The sequence below is a fragment of the Coenobita brevimanus genome, chromosome 71 (genome assembly GCF_032717465.1).
Source record: "Coenobita brevimanus isolate Jiangsu-jjx chromosome 71, ASM3271746v2, whole genome shotgun sequence".
In the NCBI taxonomy this organism is placed as follows: domain Eukaryota; kingdom Metazoa; phylum Arthropoda; class Malacostraca; order Decapoda; family Coenobitidae; genus Coenobita; species Coenobita brevimanus.
The window spans coordinates 29,949,253-29,972,667 of record NC_137024.1 but is presented as its reverse complement, the minus strand read 5'-3'; the positions used below and the strand labels follow the sequence as shown (position 1 = coordinate 29,972,667).

The following is a 23,415-nucleotide window of genomic DNA, read 5'->3' as shown; positions in this document are numbered from 1 at the left end:
GCTGATGGATGGATGGATGGATATATATATATATATATATATATATATATATATATAATGCTCATCATCATCTGGACATCCTTTCCCACCCTAGGGCAGGGTGAGGAGTAGCAATGTCCAGACAGACCATATCTGCCTAGTCCAATAGGCCATGGTTCCCTTTGTTCACCATTCAAGCCCCCGGAATAATTGGTTCTATCTGATATGCCAAAAACATTCACCATGTTCTGTAGCTTCACATAAATGTATCCAACAGAGTCAATCTGGATGCTGTCACGTTAAAAAGGGATGCCAAATCCCTCATCATGCGCTTCTCCTTACGATATTCATCCAGCCAGCTCGATCTCTTCTCCTAGCCTCATCAACTTACCAAACCTCTCTTCCTCACACACTCATCCACCATATCCCACCACCTTCTCCTTGGCCTACCTCACCTCCTCCCTCCTTCAAATTTGCTCAGTTATACCTTTTTCACCACTCTATTGTTATCCATTCTCTCCACATGACCATACCATCTCAGTACACTCTCTTCGATTTTGGTGTCCACACTCCACATCTTTCATGAATCACATTATTTAGTATCCTATCCACTCTCTGTACTCCACATACATTCCTCAGCAGTCCCATCTCTCCTGCACTAATTCTTGATTTTTCATTTTCATGCCACACCATAGTCACACATCCATATGTTAAAGTTGGCACTAACACTCCTTCACGTAAGCCTCATGCAGCTGCTACATTCGTGCTGCTGTTTCTTATCAAGGCCTTCATTGCATCAACTACTTTCCTTCCCTGTGTCACTCTACTTTCCACTTCTTTTGCATATTATCCTTTCTTTTCTATCACTGTACCCAGGTATTTGAACTCTCTCACCTATTCCAGTCTCCCTCCATTTACACTGGGAGTCACCTTCTCTCTCAATAGTCATCACTTTACTCTTTTCTACATTTACTCTCAAGGCACCATGCTCACAGACATCAGCAAAACTCAGTCTACCAATTTCTTGTCCGGTATTTGCAAGTAGTTCTGCATCATAAGTATACAACAAATTTCAGATATTCCATCCATCACCATTCACTACCAATGCAATTCCCCCCTCCATTACTCATGTTTTTACTTCTCTCATCACCCCATCCATATATATATTTAACAAACATGGGGACATCACACAATATATATATATATATATATATCTATATATATATATATATATATATATATATATATATACATACATATATATATACACACACATATATATATATACACACATATACATATATATATATATATATATATATATATATATATATATATATATATACAGTAAAACCTCGATATAACAGACTTCAATAGACCGGAATTCGCTTTTATCAGAATTAACGAACTACCGGACTAATTTCTTATATACTGTATTGGAAAAAGTCCGATAAAGCCAGAAGAAGTCTGGACTGCCTGACCACTTCAGCTATGTTCACCACAATAAGTAAATAAAAGACATGTTTATAAGTGTACAGTACAGAACTGTAATATATGTTACACCATTTGATATTTGTAATTAATGTATAATACAGTACAGTACTGCAATGGTTGTGAAAACAGTTTAAAAACCATTGGTGCGGTCTGGACTAATGTCTGATATATCGGAAAAAGTCCGGGATAGCAGGGGGAAGTCTGGATGTCGCTTTTATCGGAATTTCGCTTTTTTTTTGGAAGGCTTGGTCTCCAATTAGTCTGTTATACAGTCAATCCTCGTAAATCGCGGCAATTTGGGTCTGGACCACTGCCGTGATTTATGAATAATAACTCGCATGTGAAAAATTAATTTGGGTCTGGACTTTGGCCAACTTGCCCCCACAGCACCCTACCTACACCTATCTAGGCACCATTAAACACAATCATACAAATTTAGGAATATTCAGTGCATGTATTAAGGGATCTCACCTTAATCCTATAACGACATTGCTTAAGTGAATGGAGTGGGGTGGTGTTGAGAAGAACTTAGAACCTCTCAGCACTTGTTCTTCCCAAACTCTTTCGCCAGCTTTGAAAACTTCTCTCCCCTCTCAACACGACAAATGAGCTTCAAAAGTTGATTGTACGACAACTGCGGCAGTTTCTTGATGCCATACTGCTTAGAGCGCTTCATTGGGGGGTCAGGAGGGGCCATGGCAGGTAGGTGGCAGGGGGAAGTTCCACAAAAAAGGCAGGTAACTCTCGTACTCCAGGGCGACGGTCTGTAGTGTGCGGACTGGTGGAACAAGAACAACAACAATATGGCGGCATTAGTATGCACATATGCCACCAGGGATGCGCGGTAATTGGTTGTTGGGTCACGATTTTCAGTTTGAATGCCGCGGTTTACGGTTCTCCTCGGAAAAGGCCCACTTGGGTGCCTAGGTCCACAAATTTTGTGGCTTAAGAGTGATTTAAGGTTGCCGGCAGTCTGACGGCCACCTAGCCGTGATTTACGAATCCGTGATTTATGAACACGCGATTTACAAGGATTGAGTGTAGTGAGGTTTTACTGTATACACACACACACACACACAGAGTGCACTCACTAATTTCACCTCCAAGACTTTACTAACACTGACACATAGGCTGAACTGCTTGATGAGGCTTGAGGATGAGTTCCGAGTTCACTTCCCGAAGCCTCAACATCAAAGCCCTCAAAATCCAGTGGGAGCTCACCAAGCTCAACAATGTCATCAATGTCTTCGTCCACTGCACCGTCGTCCTCCCCAGGCTGTATGTTTGCCAAAGCCTGGGACTGTTAAATACAGGAGGACATGAATGATGGTATCAGAGTCTGATGACATGCATTAACTCTGGCACTGAAAAGGCTCTTATAATTGGCCAGAAGTTTATCCACCAGCAGGAGGAAGGTGTCCTTGATCTCTTGTCTTCCATCACATTCCTAAATCTGCTCTTTCAAACGAGCAGTGGTTGCCAGCAAGTCTGTGATCTGGCGAAATGTTGGCTCATCTGGTGGAACACATAACTGTTCCTCCGGAACACTGTCATCAGTGACTTGTTTGTCTGCCTCTAACATCTCCTCAATGGTCAGTTCAGGCTGCTGTTTAACAATAACTTCCTGGAGATCAGATTCTTGTAGGTCAGCAAACCCTGGTGCCTCGACCGCTTCTCCGAGAACAATATCCTCCTCCTGCCCGTCCTCACCAACCTCAGTACAGTAGTAGGAAACAGTGGCCTCCAACCGTGAAGCACTGATGCAGTGTTCGCACTTTTTCAGGAGATGATGATTCTATCAACAGCGTTGCTTATGCTGAGCTTCTGCCAGAACGCACTGACAGTGATAACTTCATGAGTGAAGTGTTCCATGGTGGAGGTTCCCGCACTGCCAGGCAAGGGGTGGTGAGGTGGGAATGGAAGGTCCAGCAGGTGAGGAGACATCCATACGTACGTCAACACCTTCCACTTGAATTCACTGAAGCACCTCCAGCAAAACTGTCTCTTGGTGCAGGTCATTATAGAGGCCTCTGTGGTACAGCAGCTTCACATTACAAATAATTTCTTGGTCAAGGGGCTGCAGAAGGAATGTGGTGTTTGGTGAAACAGTACCTCCACATTAGGGTGACGACCAACCAGAAATTTAGAATGGCCAGGTGCATTATCCAAGAGTAAAAGAATAATAGGTGGAGGTGGTCACCATCCACTCACTTGATGTAGTGCTGCTCTCAGGTGTCTGCCCTCTCCTCTCCTCCATTCTTCTTTCTTTCCATCCTCTTCTGTCTTAATTTCTTCATTCTTTCCTCATCCTTCTGCCTACGGGTGACTTTACTTTCCCTCTTCTGTCTTTCTTTCCTTCATTTTTTCCTCTTCCATCTGCCTGTGGGTGACTCCACACTGAGTGACAAGCCAAATGGTTTCTTGAACACCAGGAAACCATTTACTATGCTGGGTGGTAATCATATAACCAATTTTGGCGCCTGGTGGTTTAGTGGGTAATTACAGCGCTCCAATTGGATTGATCCGGTGAAGGTTTATATCCAAAGGGATGGTTGGAGTTTATTGCTCATTTAATGCCACTCAGGAATGAGTGAGGCTGGTCACTCTCATCTTAAATGTCAGGACCAACTTGCCTAGTCCCAGGCTCCTACGCTCCTCATGGGGCAACGTAGGATTGGATGATGGATGGATGGAAAGGAATAATGAATTCCACTTTTTTTTTTTTTTTTTTTTTTTTTTTTTTTTTTTGACAATAAGCCCTAGCATTGGGGACAAAATGTTTGTCAAACCAGTCAGTGGTCATGGGTATTGTCATCCATGGTATGATTTGGAGGTTCAGTAAACTAAAATTTAACTTGGAAATATCTGCATGTTTGTAAGCTCTGGGGTGGGCAGCTCTGTGGACCACTAAGGGCTTCAGTCACCTGTTGTGCTGCAGGTAAACAACACTGTCACACGGTCTTTCAATGTTTTCACACCCTTGGCTTCTTTCTCCTGTGCGGCAATGGATGTCGTTTTCGCAACTCCCTTCCAATAAAAGCCTGTTTCATCACAGTTAAAAACTTGATCCATGGTGTAACCACACCGTGCAACAATGCTTTGCAAGAGTGCAGGAAAATTTTTTGCGGCTTCAGTATCGGAAGAGCCAGCTTCACCCTGATACACTGAAAATTTCACCTTGCATCGTCTTTTGAAAGTGTCGAGCCAACCAACGGAAGCACAGGAATGAGACGGATTATCAATACTTTTTTTTTCCATGCAACAGCCTGGTAATAGAGATGTGCATGGTTCCCCATCTCAGGCCCACAGATGCCACCTTGCTCATGGTTTCTCCTGGCCACCCACACCCGCAGATAATGTTCAGTTATAAGAAGGAATGTTTCATTCAGAGGTTAAACTAAATGCTCGTCTAGTCGAGGAACAAGAAAATAAACTCACACTAGCACTCACTGCTAGAGAGGCGGCCTGCAGTCCTAATGGACCCAGGTTTGAATCCCCGCTAGGGCAGAGAACAGTTTAAGGATTTGAATTTCATTAAAAGCTGACTTTCCTGATCTACCAGATGACCTGCTGACATGTCATAAAAGTACCCCCCGCTAATACCAGTACATCATTCCTGTATGAGACAGCCCTAGCATGTACTCCATAAGGATGGTGGGTGTTAGCACCAAAGTGGTACATGAGGAGATGTAGGAGGACTACTGGGACTTGGGGATAGGCCCTGAAGCATTTGCCCACAGTCGGACACACACACACACACACACACACACACACACACACACACACACACACACACACACACACAAAAGCACTGTTGATTTTGAGCAGTTAAAATGCTTCAAAATATCACAAGTTCTAGGATCACTGTTCAGCATGGCTAGTATACCACACTCATCTTTAGAGAATATTTCTTCTTACTCACACCTTTACGGTACTCCCAGGTACCCTTGCCCTTCCTTGAACCCTCAGCGCTGCGGTCACTCATTATGTAATCGTGATACACATTACATATCACATGAACTACAGACTCATGAGAGAAAGTCCCGTGTGAGTGAAATCACAAAAACACAAAGTGTCGCGAGATATGATGTCACAAACATGGCAGCAGTGGCTGTTAACAAGTGACTGAAGAGATATGTATGCATGCAATCACTTGCCACCAGGGCTCAAGAAACTATCAGCAAAATAGAAAGACTCCTTCCAGAGGAATATTCCTTTACTCGCGAAACTGCTATTCGCGAAAGTATACTTCATGAAACTATTGAGTGCACTGTATTGTATATACTGAGTGTATATATATATATATATACAGTACCCTCGCGTCCAACACGCGTTTGTCCAGCACGATTCATGTCCAGCACGGAGAGAAATAATTAGTAAGATCTAATTCGGTTTAATTACTGTAACACGGGTGCATTAGCATAACACGGACGGAGCTCTGAGAAGCGGGCGAAATCCGCAGAGTTCGTCTCTAGCACGATCACCCCTGGTCCAACACGGTCAAACTGGACGTTCCCATGATGCTGACAGCCAATAAAAACTTCCGATCAAGTAGCCTCCCCCACCCACTATCATGAGGTGATTGTGATGTCGCCCAATTAAAAACACTTCTGCTCTCACGTGATGTTTTGTTTAAATTTCTCCCGCCACAGCGCCACTCAGTCGCATAATTCGCATTGGAAGGTGCTTTTTTCTTGCTGCATTTTCTGCCGTTGTTACTGCATTTTACCCTGCTCACGATGCATAGGAAGCCTTCTGAGAACCCCAAGAAGCAGTGGCATCTCCCTCAGGCCACAAAGCTAGAAAGCATCAAGAGGAAGAAGAAAGGGGAGAGGAAAGTGGACATTGCCAAGGCCTACGACATGAATGTAGCCAACGTGAGGAACACAATAAAAACCAAGACAAGATCCTGGCAGCAGTGAAGGCTTACAGAGTGCTAGGACAGGCAGAAGCAGGACCTTCCATGGCTGTGGACGAAGATAGTGATTCTGAGTGTAATTTCGAAGGATTTATGAGGGAGGTTGAGGAGGAGCAGCAGCCATTACCCGCTGGTGACGCCAGCAGCCATCCTTCGGAGACCCAGTAGGACTACCTACAGCCTTGGATACCACCTTCCATTCCAAGCAAACCCACCAACACTATCCTAAAAGGTTAGTTATCATTCATAGCACAGTACCATTTATTATAATTACAGTAGTACCAATATATGTATAGGTATATGGTAGGTATTTAGGGTGACTTTTCCTAGGGTTGCTGACATAATTAATTTTTCCCCATAAGCTCTGTTGTTTGTCCAACACGTTTTTGGTCCAACACGAGACCCATGCATGACAATATTACCGTGTTGGACGCGAGGGTACTGTATATATATATATATATATATATATATATATATATATATATATATATATATTGTGGTAGGTGGTGACGCTCACCATCCACTCACTCAATGTTGTGCTGCTCTCGAGTCTCTGCCCTGTCCTCTCCTCCATCCTTCTTTCCTTCCATCTTCTTCTGTCTTTCTTTCCTTCATTCTTTCCTCGTCTTTCTGCCTACAGGTGACCTTGCACTCCCTCTTCTGTCTTTCATTCCTTCATTCTTTCCTCTTCCTTCTGCCTGTGGGTGACTCTACTCTGAGTGACAAGCCAAATGGTTTCCTGTACACCAGGAAACCAATTACTATGCTGGGTGGTAACCATATAACCAAATTTTGGCGCCTGGTGGTTTAGTGGGTAATTATTGTGCTCCAATCGGATTGAGCCGGTGAAGGTTTATATCCATGGGGTGGTTGGGGTTTACTGCTCATGTAATGCCACTCAAGGATTAGTGAGGCTGGTCACTCTCATCTTAAAAGTCAGGACCAACTGTCTAGCCCCAGGCTCCTACGCTCCTCATGGGGCAATGTAGGATTGGATGATGGATGGATGGATGGATGGATATATATATATATATATATATATATATATATATATATATATTTATACATATATATACACGTATGTGTGTGTGTAGATGGATATATATATATACACGTGTGTGTGTGTGTGTGTGTGTGTGTGTGTGTGTGTGTGTGTGTGTGTGTTCTTACCTAATTGTATCTTTACAGGAATGAGTCAAGCTCGTACTGTCCCATGTCTTAAACCATATTTATCGTACATATCCTTAAATTTGTGAATTGTTTTGGGACACACTATTTCATTCGGTAGTGCATTCCACTGATCAATCGCTCTGTTTGGGAAACTGAATTTCCTTACGTCTTTATCACCTCTCTTCTTATGCAGTTTTTTGCAGTGTCCTCTTGCTGATGCTTCTCCATATGTTAAGTAATCATTTATGTCTATTTTCTCCTTCCCTGATATGCACTTATATAGCATTATCATATCACCTCTTTTCCTTCGCTCCTGTAGTGTTGGTAGATTCAGTTTATTTAGTCTTTCTTCGTAGCTTAGGTCCCTTAAGCTTGGTATCCATCTTGTAGTGGCCCTTTGAACTTTTTCAATCTTGTCTATGTGCTTTTTGAGATGAGGACTCCAGACTACTGATGCATATTCCAGGGTTGATCTAAAGAATGATGTTATTATCCTTCTTAGCATGTCTTCATTTATGTATGTGAATGCTATTCTCATATTTGCAAGCAGTGTATACATGTTCCGTACTTTCTCGCTGATGTGGTCAGCCGGAGATAGTCTGTTATTGATGATCACACCTAGGTCTTTCTCTCTTTCTGATGTGTATAGGGTTTTATTTCCTAACTTATAATCCCAATCAGGTCTTTTTCCACTTTTACCAAACTTGATTACATGACACTTGTCCACATTGAATTCCATTTGCCAAGTACTACTCCATTCATGAAGTTTATTTAATTCTTCTTGTAGCTCTTTACAAGAGTCTGTGTTAGTAATTCTCCTTTGTATTTTTGCATCATATGCAAACATATTCAGATAGCTCTCATTTCCAGTGTTACTGTTTATATCATTTATATACACTAAAAACATGATTGGTGCCAGCACTGAACCCTGTGGTACTCCACTAGTCACTTCTTTCCATGATGAGTAGTTTCCTCTTAGTACTGTTCTGATTTCTCTTATGAGAAAGCTTGCATCCAACAAAACAGTTTGCCTTGAATTCCTCCTTGATGGTACAGTTTCCATAAAAGTCTTTGGTGTGGTACTGCGTCAAAAGCTTTCTTTAAATCTAAATAGATACTGTCCACCCATCCTTCCCTTTCCTGTATTGTGTTTGTTACTCTGTCATAGTAGCTCAACAGATTAGTAACACATGATTTTCCTTTTCTGAAACCAAACTGTCTTTCTGTTATCATACTGTGTTCTTCTAGATGATTTACCCAAGCTTTTCTTATAAGCTTTTCTAATACCTTGCTTACAACACTGGTCAGTGATACTGGTCGGTAGTTGAGTGGATTTTGTCTATTTCCTTTCTTGAATAAGGGGACAATATTTGCTTTTTTCCAAATATCAGGTAGTTTACCTTGACTCAAGGATTTCTTGAAAATTAAAAATAATGGTTTACTTAACTCCTTTGCACATTCTCGTAGTACCCAACATGAAATTTCATCAGGACCACTTGCTTTTCCTCTGTCTAATCTACGTAACTCCTCCTGTATTACTTTTTCTGCTATTTGTATATCTGGTAGTATGTGTGGACATGCATGTTCCACATAGTCCCTCTCAAAATTTTTTTCTTCTGTAAAAACTAATTGGAAATTCTTATTTAGTGCTTCACAAATATCTTTCTCTTGTGTATAAGTGATTCCCTCGTCCGTAATTGTTTGTATTATATCTTTTACTTTGGTTTTGCTTCTGATATAGCTGTATAACAGCTTTGGTTGATCACTACTTTTATTTATTATATCCTCCTCAAACGGTTTTTGGGCTTCCCTCCTTATTCTTGTATAATCGTTTCTTGCCTGTTTGTAATTATTATACGCTCTTTCACTATTATGTCTTCTGTATGTATTCCACAACAAATCTCTTCTTTCTTTTGATTTTTTACATTCTGTATTGAACCATTTCTGTATTTTCTTATCTGCTTCTTTGTGCTGTGGGATGTACTTCTGGACTCCTATTTCATAAAATTCACAGAATTTTTTATATACAGCATTTAAATCTTGTCCTCTAAGCTCATTTTCCCAATCAACTTCTAAGAAATACTTCTTTAGGTCTTGATAATTTCCCTTTTTATTGGTTAGGCTCTTTTTGTAACTGTCATTGCTGTTTACTATGTCATATGCTATCCTGAAGTTATAATTTAGTACTGCATGATCGCTTTTGCTGAGTGGAGGGTGATATATTAAACTGTCAATATCATTTTCTTGCCTAGTAAATATTAGATCTAGCACTGAAGGTACATCGTCCTCTTTTTCTGGTAGTTTCCCTCACATGTTGCGTTAGGAAGAACTCTTGTACGAGATCCAGGAGCTTTTGGTCCCAACAGCTTTCTTGGCTAATTATATCTAGAGTATTCCAATTTATATTTGTATTGAAATCCCCAGTTAGTATAATTCTTTCTGATTTCTCTTCCATTTTATGTAGTAATGATCTTAAACTCTGAATTGTACTCTCTGCCAGGTCCTCATATTCATCTCTTTCCCATGTGTTTGATCTGGGTGGCATGTACAAATTGGCTACAATTACTTTACCTTCAGATGTGTTGATCTCTACTGCAATCAGTTCTACTTGTGATGGTATATCTTGTTTTATTTAATTGACTTTTAGATTTTTCTTAGTTAATATTATAATTCCTCCTCCTTTTTTTAAATTTCTGTCTCTTCTCCATATATTGTATTCCTCTAAGTTTAGTATGTCATTGGATATCCTTGGTGTTAATTTTGTTTCAGTTAGGCATATTATTTGTGGTTCATTTTCTCTGACATAATCATTCATCTCTAATAATTTAGATGCCATTCCATCCACATTTGAGTACATCAACTTTATCATCTTGTTTATATACCTGTCATGACATGGTTCTACTACCTTCCTCCTTTTTATTCCATCCTGTTTGTGTACCACTTTCGTACTTGCAATCCTATTACTTTGTAAAAAAATTTCTTCTTCTCCTCTTCTGATCTTCCCTCATTTTTTGTTTTTGCTTCCTCCCTTTTCTCTTTCAGTAATTCCAGTTCCTCTTGTGTTAGGCATCTTTTTATCCATACATTTTTGAACTCCTCTTTTTCCATAAGATTCTTTGCAATTTTTAGTATCTCTTCCACAGTGTTTACACTCTGGAAAGTCACCTTTAGAGGTCTTGTCTTGCTTATCTCATATTTCCCTAACCTTTTGTGTTCCTCTATGTCTTTACTACAGATTTCCTCTGATACTTCCTTCAGTAAGCTCATTACATTTGCCATCTCCTTTTTGTCTCTTGTGATCTTGTTTTTTACTTCTTCCTCTTCTATACCAGTGACTACTATAGATTTGTTTATATCTACTGAATCTCTGACTAACTTTGGATTGTGTGTGTGTGTGTGTGTGTGTGTGTGTGTACTGTATATATACATATATATGTGTGTGTGTGTGTGTGGACTGAAGAAGTTATTAAAAATAAAAGTGACATATAGAGAGGACTTGCTGCACATAAAACACAACATGCTGCAGAGTTAACAAATGCTTTCTTTCCTTACATGAGATGATACAGTACCAACAAAGACAACAGTGAACACACCAAGCATATCATTCCTCAATAAAGACACAAAGTCAGAAAGACATAGATTATAGACTGCTATACAACCTGAACACAAATCCCTAACATCACTGCATTAAGAGTGTACAGTCAGCAAAATAACAACCTTTCCAATTTTGCATGAAGAGTATTTACATATGATGAAACAAAGGCAAATCTCCAATTTTGCCTGAAGAGTACTTACAGGTGATGAAACAAAGACAAATCTCATCTTGACTGATGTCTCTCATATGGTTTGATTTTTCTACAAAGTGTTCACAAAATCTTGGGAAGATGTTATTTTCCTTCTTGGATATGGCCACAAAAATAGCTATAAACAATAAATGAAAATATGAGCCACTTAGTACAACTTCCCCTCCTGCCAATCCCACCCCAACCTACATATTGTACACACATACATACACACCTCATTCTTACCCATAAATTAAATCTTGACCCCCAAACCATTTGTTTATCCCCCCCTAAAAAAAAAAAAAAAAAAAAAATCCACTGCCCACCTTCAAGGCTCTTAGGATCACTGCAAGAGGAAGCAGATGGATGAGCGGGTCCACTTGGGTCCTCAGTGCCCGCCTGACGTAAAAAACGGGCTGTGACGGGAGGGAAGCTCTGCACTGCCCATGCCATGTACCTGTGTGGGAGGATGAAAGGGTCTGAGGAGGGCACAGGTCAAGAGTCAAAAGAGAAAGAGAGACAGGTTCAGATGTTAGCAGAAGGAAGGAACAAAGGTCAAGGAAGGGAAGGGTTCTGAGGTCAGATGATGGAAGAAGAGTTAATCTCTTCAGTAACACATAATGGATATTCTATCTATCTATCTATAGCCCAACGCCCTAATCCCGCAAAGGGTGGCCGCAGACAAAACACCTCCAAGTCGCTCTGTCACCCACCATTTGACTACCGTCCCCCCAACTCATCCCCCCCTCCCTCATATACCTCTCAACTCCATCCCTCCACCTCATCCTCGGTCTACCTCTCCCTCTCCCTCCCTCCACCTCACCTACATACACCCTCTTAGTCAGTCTTTCATTCTCGATTCTCTGCACTTGTCCAAACCATTTCAGTGTATTTCCCATAATCTTCTCAACCATCCACATCCATCCCACAGCGTTCCTTCACTTCTTCATTCGTCAACCTGTCCCTCCACGTCACTCCACATGCTCCTCTCAAGTAACTCATTTCCACTGCTCTCACTCTTGACTTGTTCCCCTCTTGCAAGGTCCATGCCTCGCTTCCATACGTCAGGGTAGGGATCACAATACTATCATGCAGTGACTTCTTAACTTCCATACTCACCTCCCTATTTCTCATCACTGCTTTCAGTGTACCAACGACCTTCCTTCCCTGCTGTACCCTTTCACGCACTTCATCCCCCAAAGTTCCATCCTTACTCATCACACTACCCAAGTACTTGAATGCACTCACATTCTCCATATCCTCACCATCCAACCTCACTGCACACTCTGTGACTTCATTCCTCTCAAACACCATAACTTTACTTTTGTTTACATTAACTTTCAGATTCCTCCTCCTACACACTGTCCCAAATTCATTCACCAAACCTTGCAACTCCCATTCATCTTCACTCAACAGTACTGTATCATCAGCAAACAGCAACACCGGAAGCTTCCAAATCTCACCCTCATTCATTAGAGCCACCCCCACATCCACTGCCCTACCCTGCACCTCCTTTACAACCCCATCCATGTATATATTAAACAGCCATGGAGACATCACACAACCCTGTTTCAGTCCCACATTGAGATCAAAGAACTCACTCAGCTCACCATCCACTCGCACCGTAACCCTAGCTCCCTCGTACGTACTCTTCACAGCACTCAACAATTTCCCCTCCACTCCATATATTCTTAATACCTTCCACATACCTTGCCTATCTATTCTGTCATAAGCTTTCTCCAAGTCCATGAAGGCAGCATACACTTTCCTTCCCTTCTCTAGATACTTCTCCACTAAACATCTTAGAACAAATATCTGATCTACACACCCTTTTCCCTTCCTAAATCCCCCTTGTTCTTCTCCAACTAGCTCCTCTGTCATATGCCTAACCCTATCAATGAGTATTCTACCATATATTTTACCAGTCACACTAAGTAGGCAAATACCCCTATGGTTACCACACACTTCTCTCTCTCCCTTTCCTTTGTATAAAGAAACAATTATACCTGATTTCCAGTCCTCTGGAACCCTTCCCTCTTCCCAAGCCAATCCACACAACTTCCATATCCACTCCACAACAATCTCAACCCCATACCTAAGCATTTCACCACACACTCCATGAATTCCTGGGGCCTTTCCCAACTTAATATTCTTCATCGCTTCCACTACTTCCGCCCTACTGATCTCTTCCTCCCTCCTCTCATCTCTTCTTCTCCCAGCCATTCCCCAACCACTTATACTCGCACTGCTCTCACTCTCCACATTCAACAAATCCTCAAAGTGCTCCTTCCATCTCCTCAGTTTCTCTCTCTTCTCCACCAACAATCTATTATTCCTATCTTTCACTCCCCTACTATTTCCCCTTTCACACTGCCTTACTTTCTTTACCTCCTTCCAAAACAATTTATTACTCTCCCTCCATTTCACACTCAGATTCCTTCCAAACTCCTCATCCACTTTCTTTATACTCTCCTTCACCAGTCTCTTAACCTCCCTTCTCCTGCTCTCATATACCTCTCTTTTCTCTCTCTCTCTCATCTTCTCCCTGATCTCTACTCGCTAACCATTCACTATATGCCTTCTTCTTTTGTTCCACAGCTCGTTTCACCTCATCATTCCACCATGCTGTCCCTTGCACACCCTTGCATCTCCTCCTCACTCCACAAACCGCCTCACACGCTGCGCCTATCTCTTCCGTGAATATCTTACATACATCTTCCACCCCTTCCATCTGCTCTAGCTCATACCTTCCCAGTCTTTCTTCCACTATGCTCTTATACTCTGTCATTTTCTCACTATCTTGCAATTTCTCCACTCTTCTCACAGGAGTTGCTTCCTCCTGTCTTCCCCTTCGTCTCCTCAACCACTTTCTTTGCAACTCTACCTTGACCATCACTAAGTGATGGTCTGAGACTCCATTCCCCCACCCCCTCCACACTCTTGCATCCAACACTTGTCTTCTCATTCGCTCATCCACACACACGTAGTCTATCATTGCCTTTCGTTCAACAAGTTCACCATCCATCCTCCTCATTACTCCCCATGTATACCGGTGGATCATCTTATGCCGAAAGTAGGTGTTGGCTATTGCCAACCCCTTACAAGCACAGATGTCCACCAAAGCACTTCCATTCCCATCTACGTCAGCTGGCACACCCCACTGACCAACCACTCCATCCACTCGTACATTCCCAACTTTGCCATTCGTGTCTCCAATCAAAAGCACTCTCTCGCTCCTCTCAAACTTGTCCATACACGCTTCTACACTCGCCCAAAACTCATCTTTCACTCTTGCCACTCGATCCTCTGTCCGGGCATACACACATACAATCGCCCACGCTTGTATACCTACTTTCATCCTCACCCATACAATCCTTGCACCCACTGTTCCATACTCTCTTATATTCTCCTTCCACTTCTTGCTTATCATCAGACATACTCCCTCTCTTGCCCTCTCATTTTCAATGACTCCCGCACATATACCTAAACCATATTCCCATTCTCTCACCCTTTCACCTCCATTTAGTTTCAGTCAATCCACATATATCCACTTTTGCATCCTCAAGCACCTGAACAATCTCTCTCTCTTTCACTTCATCATTCACTCCTCTCACATTCCACGTTCCCACCCTAAGAATGTCCTTCGTCCGTTCCTTAGTCGTCAACGTATGGTCCGTCCGGGTCCGAGGCGCTTTGTTCGCTTTTTTAGTTAGTTCTTTTTACGGGGTGGGGCACTAACCCACCACCAACCCTTTTAGTCGCCTCGTATGACAAGCAGGGATACTGGGGGAGTATTCTTGAAACCCCCCTACCCCCAGGGGGGGTATGCTACTTTTTATATTATTCTTACAATATATTGATAATTTCCTTTGATCCAGGGGAGATGCTTTGTAGTGACAGGGTTATGACCTTCCCAGTTCAAAAACGTGTTGTACATTTGATAAAACTGCCAGGTGGCAGGAAGAATATAAATGAAAAGACATCATCATACTGAAGAGAATGATGCATAAGATGTGACAGGTAAGGAACAGGTGTAAAGAGAGAGATAAGAAATGGAAGGGAAGAGAGAGGATATGGATGGGATGGATGGAAGAGGTCAAGAATGTGAACAGAGGTTACAAAAAGAAAAACTACAAGTGGAAAGGGGTGGCAGTGAGAGGTTAGTGTGATAGGAGAGAAAAAGTCTGGAAAGGGAGAGAAGGAAAAGGATAAGAAAGGACGGAAGGAATGAGAGAGAAAAGAGGGATGGGTGGGGTGAGATGAGCAGGATGAAAGGTTGATGAAGGAATAAGGTTAAGAAGCTTAATACTGTACAAGGTAAATGGTAAAAAGTAAAATAAAGGAGAAATGCTAAAGGAGATGGCAAGATCATTAAATGCTGTAAACAGTATGAGATAATGCATTAAACTGAACAAAAAAAACAAAAAAACTCCATCCATCCATCCAACATCCAATCCTACGTTGCCCCATGAGGAGCGTAGAAGCCCAGGGCTATGCAGTTGGTCCTGACATTTAAGATGAGAGTGACCAGCCTCCCTCATTCCTAAGTGGCATTACATGAGCAATAAACCCCAACCATTCCTTGGACATAAACCTTCACCAGCTCAATCCAATTGGAGTGCCGTAATTACCTACTAAACCACCAGGCGCCAAAATTTGGTTATATGGTTACCACCCAGCGTAGTATATAGTTTCCTGGTGTACAGGAAGCCATTTGGCTTGTCACTCAATATAGAGTCACCCACAGGCAGAAGGAAGAGGAAAGCATGAAGGAATAAAAGACAGAAGAGGGAGTATAAAGTCACTCGCAAGCAGAAAGACAAGGAAAGGAAGACAGAAGAAGATGGAAGGAAAGAAGGATGGAGGAGAGGACAGGGCAGACACCCTAGTGCAGCACTACATTGAGTGAGTGGATGGTGAGCGCCCCCACCTACCACACTTCATGCAATAAATAACTACATAATACAGTACTGACTTTTTTGTGTGGTGTCAAGATTAACACAAGAATGACACACAACTGTAGTCATATCAGTCCTATTTGTTAATAATAACATGTGTACAGCTGACATGAGTATCCCTATGCCTATACACAGGCTTCATGAGACTGGACCTAAGCAGTCAGTGTTTTTTCATATTCTGGCGTGGCTGGTAATTTTGAGGGGAGAAAAAAAAAAAAATCAGAATGATATCATACTATCCTTAAAAACAACAAAATGGGACCAGAATATCACTTATTACCTCTTTGGCTCCAGAAGTCCTGGGGTGTGGTAGGACCCAAGGTTAGATTACCTTATTCCTGATCACTAGAGGTGCACAAAACCACTCTATGTCTGCTAGAGTTTCACAGATAGAATAATCTCTGACCACCTCATGGATTTGGACCTTCCTCTGACCAGAACTGTACCAGCATATGTATTATGTAGTGAAGAAGTAATATCTATTCTGCTGACTGTGCAGTATACATATCACATAACAGTGACAAGTTTTTACAAGTGCTAGAAAAACATACAGTATCATTTACAGGAGGACACAAATGCATGCACACGAAAACCCACACTTACTTCTCTCTGAGCCTAAGTGCCTCTATGAGAAGCTTGGAAGACTTTGAGATATCCTCCACTGGCACCTGTGAAAACACAGCCACAATTACCACTCCAACACTCCCACACCTCACAGTCTAATTTACAAATGCTCCACAAAATGCAGCTCTTCACTGATCTCTGGTTTAAAAAAAAAAAAAAAAAAAAAAAAAAAAAAAAAAAAAAGTGAGGTATTGGGGCCCAAGCTAGACCACCATAGTTCAGAACATTTAAGGGAAGTGACTGATCTGCAGTTCTTGTGGAATACCAAAGCATGAAAAAAACTCCAGCTGCTTCACTGTGATTCAACCCACTGTAAAGTGCATTCTTATTTTCAGCTGCTGACAAGTGTTCTTGCATGATCACATTACCCAGCATTTTATCAGCAGGCACTGCCCAAAACTGTAGTCTTCACTGCTCTGAGATGAAAGTTTTGATAATGCAGCAGAACACTGCAAAAGGAATGGTTCGTAAACCATTCCTCTCAACCACTATAGTTCTTCTACAACCTGCACTGTCAGATATAAAGTACGGAAATACAGTATTAGCTTGTCTCACAATTTGCTTCCAAATTCTGTCTATTCTAACCAATAATCTACCAAAATTACATTAAGCTTCACACAGAACTCCACCCAAAATCAAAACTGAGGGAATGGCCAACAGCCAGTCTCTTATTACTTTTTCTGATGAGCAGTGGCCAGTGATTATACTACGGAGCTAGCTTATATCCCTTGTAGCATTACATAAAAAAAGTCACTTCTTAAGGGTTCAAACTGATAGACAGCAGGGTATGTACTTACAAACTTCCTATGCATATGTAAGATAGCTTCAATTTGTACTCATACAGGTAACAAACACTTCACAACCCATAAAGTGAACATATAACCTCCAAAAACATAAAAACAATGATTTCCTGAAAGTTAATTGTTATGGTGAATTACTTATTCTGTACAGTTTTAGGTCCTTGATAAATACTGACCTTGACACTTACCCTGAATGGTACCTACCTATCTATTTATCTATTGCCAGATGCCTTAATCCTGTAAAGGGTGGCCACAAACAAGTCGTTTCCATGTCGCCTGGTTCCTTGCCATTTCACAGTTCTGCTCCCAGCTCACATCCTACTTTTTCATATACCTCTCCACTCCATCCCTCAGTCTCATCCTTGGCTCCCCCTCCCTCTCCCCCTCCTTAACCTCATTCGCATACACTTTCCACATTAGTCTCTCATTCTCCATCCTCTCCATATGGCCAAACCATTTCAATGTATTTCTCCTACCGCTTTCTATCACATCCACATCACAATGCTCCTTCACTTCCTCATTTGTCAATCTGTTTCTCGATGAAACTCCACATGCCCATCTCAAGTAACTAATTTTCACTGCTCTTACTCTTGACTTGCATCCTTCCAACTAGGTCCAAGCTTCACTTCCATACATTAGAGTTGGTATCATAATACTGTGTGACTTTTTAAATTCCATGCTCAATTCCCTGTCTCTTATCACTGCTTTCAAAGGACCAGCAACCTTTCGTTCTTGTTGTACCCCTTCAAGCACTTCACCCTCCAAACTTCCATCCTTACTCATCATACTACCCAAGAGCTTAAATACACTTACACTTTCCATATCCACATCCTTCAACATCACTGTACACCCAGTGACTTCATTTCTCTCAAAGACCATTTTACTCTTCCCTACATTCACCTTCAGATTCCATTTTTTACACACTCTTCCAAACACATTCACCAAGACTTGTAGTTCCCCTTTGTCTTCACTTAACAATACAGTATCATCTGCAAACAACAGCACAGGGAGTCTCCAAATGTTGCCATCTCTCGTTCAAGCCGCTCCAACATCCACTGCCCTACCCTGTATCTCTTTTACAACCCAATCCATACACAGACTGAACAATCAACATTCAAACAGAAGAATTCGCTCAATTCACTATCCACACGCACTGCAGCCTTAACCCCCTCATACGGACTCTTCACAGCACTCAACAACTTCCCATTTACTCCATATATTCTTAATATTTTCCACAGTCCTCGTCTAACCACCCTGTCATATGCTTTCTCCAAATCGATGAAGGCCACATATAAATTCATTCTCTTCTCTAGAAACTTTTCCACTAAAGTCCTAAGAATGAATATCTGATCTACGCAACCACTTCCTTTCCTAAAACCTCCCTGTTCTTCTTCAACTAATTCCTCTGTTACTTCCCTAACTCTCTCTCAATACATATAATATCATACACTTTTCCTATTACTCTAAGACAAATGCCCCTATGATTACCACACACTTCTTTTTCCCCTTTTCCTTTGTACAGGGGAATAATTATACTTGACTTCCAATCCTTCGGGACTCTATCTTCCTCCTACGCCAATCTGCACGTCTTCTGTACCCATTCTATTACTAGCTCTCTCCCATGCTTCAGCATTTCACCACACACTACATCAATTACTGGGGCTTTCCCAGTTTGACTTTCTTCATTGCTTCCACTACTTCCATCCTACTGATTTCTATCTCTCTTCTCAGCTCCTTCCTTCTCCCAGCCGTTCCCCAGCCACTTATCCTCACATCACTTTCATTTCCTATGTTTAAAAGCTCCTGAAAGTATTCTCTCCATCTGCTCACTTTTTCTCTTTTCTCAACTACCAATCTACCATTTTTATCTTTCACTCCCTACTAACTTCTTTATCACCTATCTTACTCTCTTCACATCTTTCCAGAACATTTTCTTATATTCCTGCCACTTTACACTAAAATTCCTTCCAAATTCCTCATCTACTCTCTTCTTACTTTCTCTTACTAATCTTTTCACCTCTATCTCCCTCTCTACATATAACTCTCTCTTCCATCTCTCAACTTCCTCCACGCCCCTGCTTCCCATTCACTCACTGTATGCTTCTTTCTTTTGCATCACAGCTTGTCTCACCTCTTCATTCCACCATGCTGTTCCTTGCATTCCTTTTTATCTCTTCACCCAACACACCACTTCACATGCTACATAGTTTTTTTTCTGTGGATATCTTGCACATGCCTTCCACCTCCCCCATCTGTTCCAAATCATATTTACCCAATCACTCCTCCACTTCTCTCTTATATTCTCCCTATTTCCCATACTCCTGCAACCTTTCTACCATCCATTTATGGACTATTTCTTCCTGTCCTTACCTCCTCCTCTTTCTCCATTGCATTTGAACCGTGACTTTTGGCACCACCACATGGTGGTCAGAAAGTCCACTCCCCCAACCTCTGTATGCACTTGCATCCGTTACACACCTTCTCATTCTGTCATCCACACACACATAATCAATCAAATGCCTTCCATTCATTCAATTCATCACCCACCCCTCTCATCACTCGCCATGTATACCTGTGGATCATTTTGTGTCTAAAGAGGATATTAGCTATCACCAACTCCTCCTCCCCACACAAATGTGCACTAGAGCACTGCCATTCTCGTCCATTTCTGCAGGCACACCCCACTCACTAACTACTCTATCATCCTTCACATTTCCTACTCTTCCATTCATATTTCCAACCAAAAACACTCTCATTCCTTTCAAACTTTTCCATGCATGCTTTGATAACTGCCCAAAACTCTTCTTTCAGTCATTGCACAATCTTGGGTTCATGCATACGTACACACAATTGCCCACATTTGAAGTCCTACCTTCAATCTTACCCACACAATCCTTGAGCCAACTGATCCATACTCTATTATATTCTCCTTCCACCTCTTGCACACAACAATACATACTTCTTCTTTTGCACTCTCATTCTCACCTACTCCCATGCATATATCCCATCCAAACTCCCATTCTCTCACGTTAGTCTCAGTTATTCCACATACGGAATGGAACCTCCGACCGCTAAATCAACAAGTTATACAGTATTTTGTATATTCACTGTTGTACCATACTATAATTTACTTAACCTCTTCACTCTGATAATGATTTTTTTTTAATTACTCTTGCAAACACCACACACAATTATACAACTCAGGAGAAACACCTTCCAGTTAAGAAGTTGATGAAGGCTATATCTTTCACACCGAACTGAGTACCTCAACTAAATATTGTATCATCATCTGGAGAATGGACGAGGTTTGACACAGTGATGGGATTCACAACTTATGATATGCTGGCACATTGTGTATTTGTTGCAATGTTGTTCTTTAACAAGCACATTGAGATCCTTTCAAAAAATACTGAAATACAAGTGATCCTTATGCCTTATGCTGCTATGAGTATGCTTGGATACTCCATTTTATCTTTTATTTTTATGGAGGAAAATTTTCAAAGGGCTACAAGCTAAGCTACACAACTAAGCACTAGAAGCTGTTGGGTTGAATAATTCAATAATATTTAATCCTTTTCCAGCAGTTGGTACTGTTTTTTATCTCATTTAAGATAACACCAGAATATTCTGTTCAACCATGTGAAATCCTAGCTGTTAAAGACTCCTAACACTCTCAGATGACCCTTTCACTGCATCTGATTGACCTGAAATTTTATTCACTCCAACATCAATCAATTTTGCTCAGCTGAGAAAGATCATGAGATGATTATACTTGTAATGGTAAAAACATCAGCTTGGACTCCATGCTGTTATGAATGAGCTCCATTCCTACAAGTAATCGCTGTGTGGCTAGTTCTACTTACATTTTTAAAAATTATAATAATAACAGCAACAGCAGCAGCAGCAGCAGCAACAGCAGTAACAACAACATCATTAACAACAACAATACTACTACTACTACTACTACTAATAACAATAATGATAATAATAATAAAAGTGATGATAATAATAATAATAATAATAATAATATAAATATAAGAACAAATCACAATCATAAAATAAAACAATAGCTCAATACATACCTGAATTTAAATAACATAAAAGGAAGCTGATGAAGGTGATGATAAGATGGTGTAGACCTGTTGCTGACGGGGATGATTCCAAGGTCGGTACCCAGTGATTACTGATACTTTCTAAGACATGTGCACTTCATCAAGAGACTACTGGTGCAAACTGTGCATGAACAATTCACAGCACAGGCAATGGATATTGAAAACTACCAAGTATTCCTAGCTCTACTTTGTGATGATGCACAATAACATTTGGCAGTGACATTTTCTACCTTATCCATTGCAAGCATTGTTCTTCTATGCACATTTGACTGAGGAATGAACAAGATGAGGAATATCCAGCTACTGGCATGTTGCAGGAATCATCTAAGCCAAACAGTCTCAGCATCTGTACAAATTGTCCCCTTAAGGATTAAGAGGATGGAGAGATAGTAGCCCTGTAACAACCAGATAAATTCCAATGCAATGCAAGGCATGCTTAATCAGCCTTAACAAAGAAACTGTTGTAATGTGAGCCACTCGTAAACACTGTAAATGATGTTTACCATGTCAAGGCAAGTTTGTATAAAGCAAGGATCACTTGTATTTTATTGTAAACACATACCTGTAAATCATTCAGTTCCCCACTGTATATTCATTATAGACAAGAAAGTAAAAAGCTGAAGCACACAGAAAATCATCCTGAATACTGTTCTCACTGTGCAGAAAATCATCATCTCTACACGCATCAACAACCAGGCAAATGTGTTGGTCACGGCAGTAAACGAAGAGATCCAACAGCATATACAGTAGTATCTACAAAGCTCAGAGACAGACATGATGAGCTGTCACACATATATCACATTACAGTAAGGTATCTCATTTACTGGTAAACAAGTTCTCTCATTACTGATTACTTTGCCAGGCTTAGTGCTTACACCATGCACAATTCTAGTTATAACTTGGTCAGTTACAGCATCTGAAATTTAAGTTTATTGTTAGAAGAAACAGCTGCATCTAACCTACCATGGTGGACTATCTGCCTTGGAATGGTACAGTACAACCTTGTCAGTGTGGTACATTGTTATTCTACATCTACTAGCTCCAAATAAACCCTGCACTCCTGTAGCCATGTACATGTAGCATAACTAGCCAAAACTCTACACAATATAAGTTACTTGATGTTATGCCACTGCAAACTGGCATCAATGAAGTCTACTCCACACAGCCTCTACACATGTTAGTTCCCAAGCAGTCCGACAATCCCACATTAGGCATCAGATTTACTGCCAAGCCACAAGAACTCAGCTGCACATTTCAACTAAACCTGTCAGGCAACTGTCATAACACACTCTCCAGAAACCAAGTACTGTACTGTGTTGCACCGGTCATTCATGATTTTGAAATGTAGGGAACAAGATGTATATATGACTAGAAATGTAAACAGGAACATTTGACTAAACTCATTCAACCCTCCAGTAGAGATGTCTTGCATAACCTCTCATAGTGAACTGCTTATAAAAGATGCTGGACTTGAAATGAGTGTGATTCTGAGCTTTAATGACATGACTCTGAGCTTCCAGTAGGTACAGCACAACAAGACTGGTGACGAGTACATCATTTCGCACCATAATTAGGAAA

The 23,415-nt window shown here is 41.1% G+C and overlaps 1 protein-coding gene across 1 annotated transcript in view; it reads right to left on the bottom strand.

Annotated features, from left to right (window-relative positions):
* AMPdeam (AMP deaminase) overlaps positions 1 to 23,415 on the bottom strand; it is a 317,845-nt gene that overhangs the window by 184,971 nt on the left and 109,459 nt on the right. The window contains exons 6-7 of the mRNA XM_080277977.1: positions 16,905 to 16,969; positions 11,670 to 11,800 (exon numbers count right to left, since the gene is read on the bottom strand). Of these exons, the coding sequence (XP_080134103.1) occupies positions 11,670 to 11,800; positions 16,905 to 16,969 (196 nt within the window). The remainder of the gene's footprint in view (positions 1 to 11,669; positions 11,801 to 16,904; positions 16,970 to 23,415) is intronic.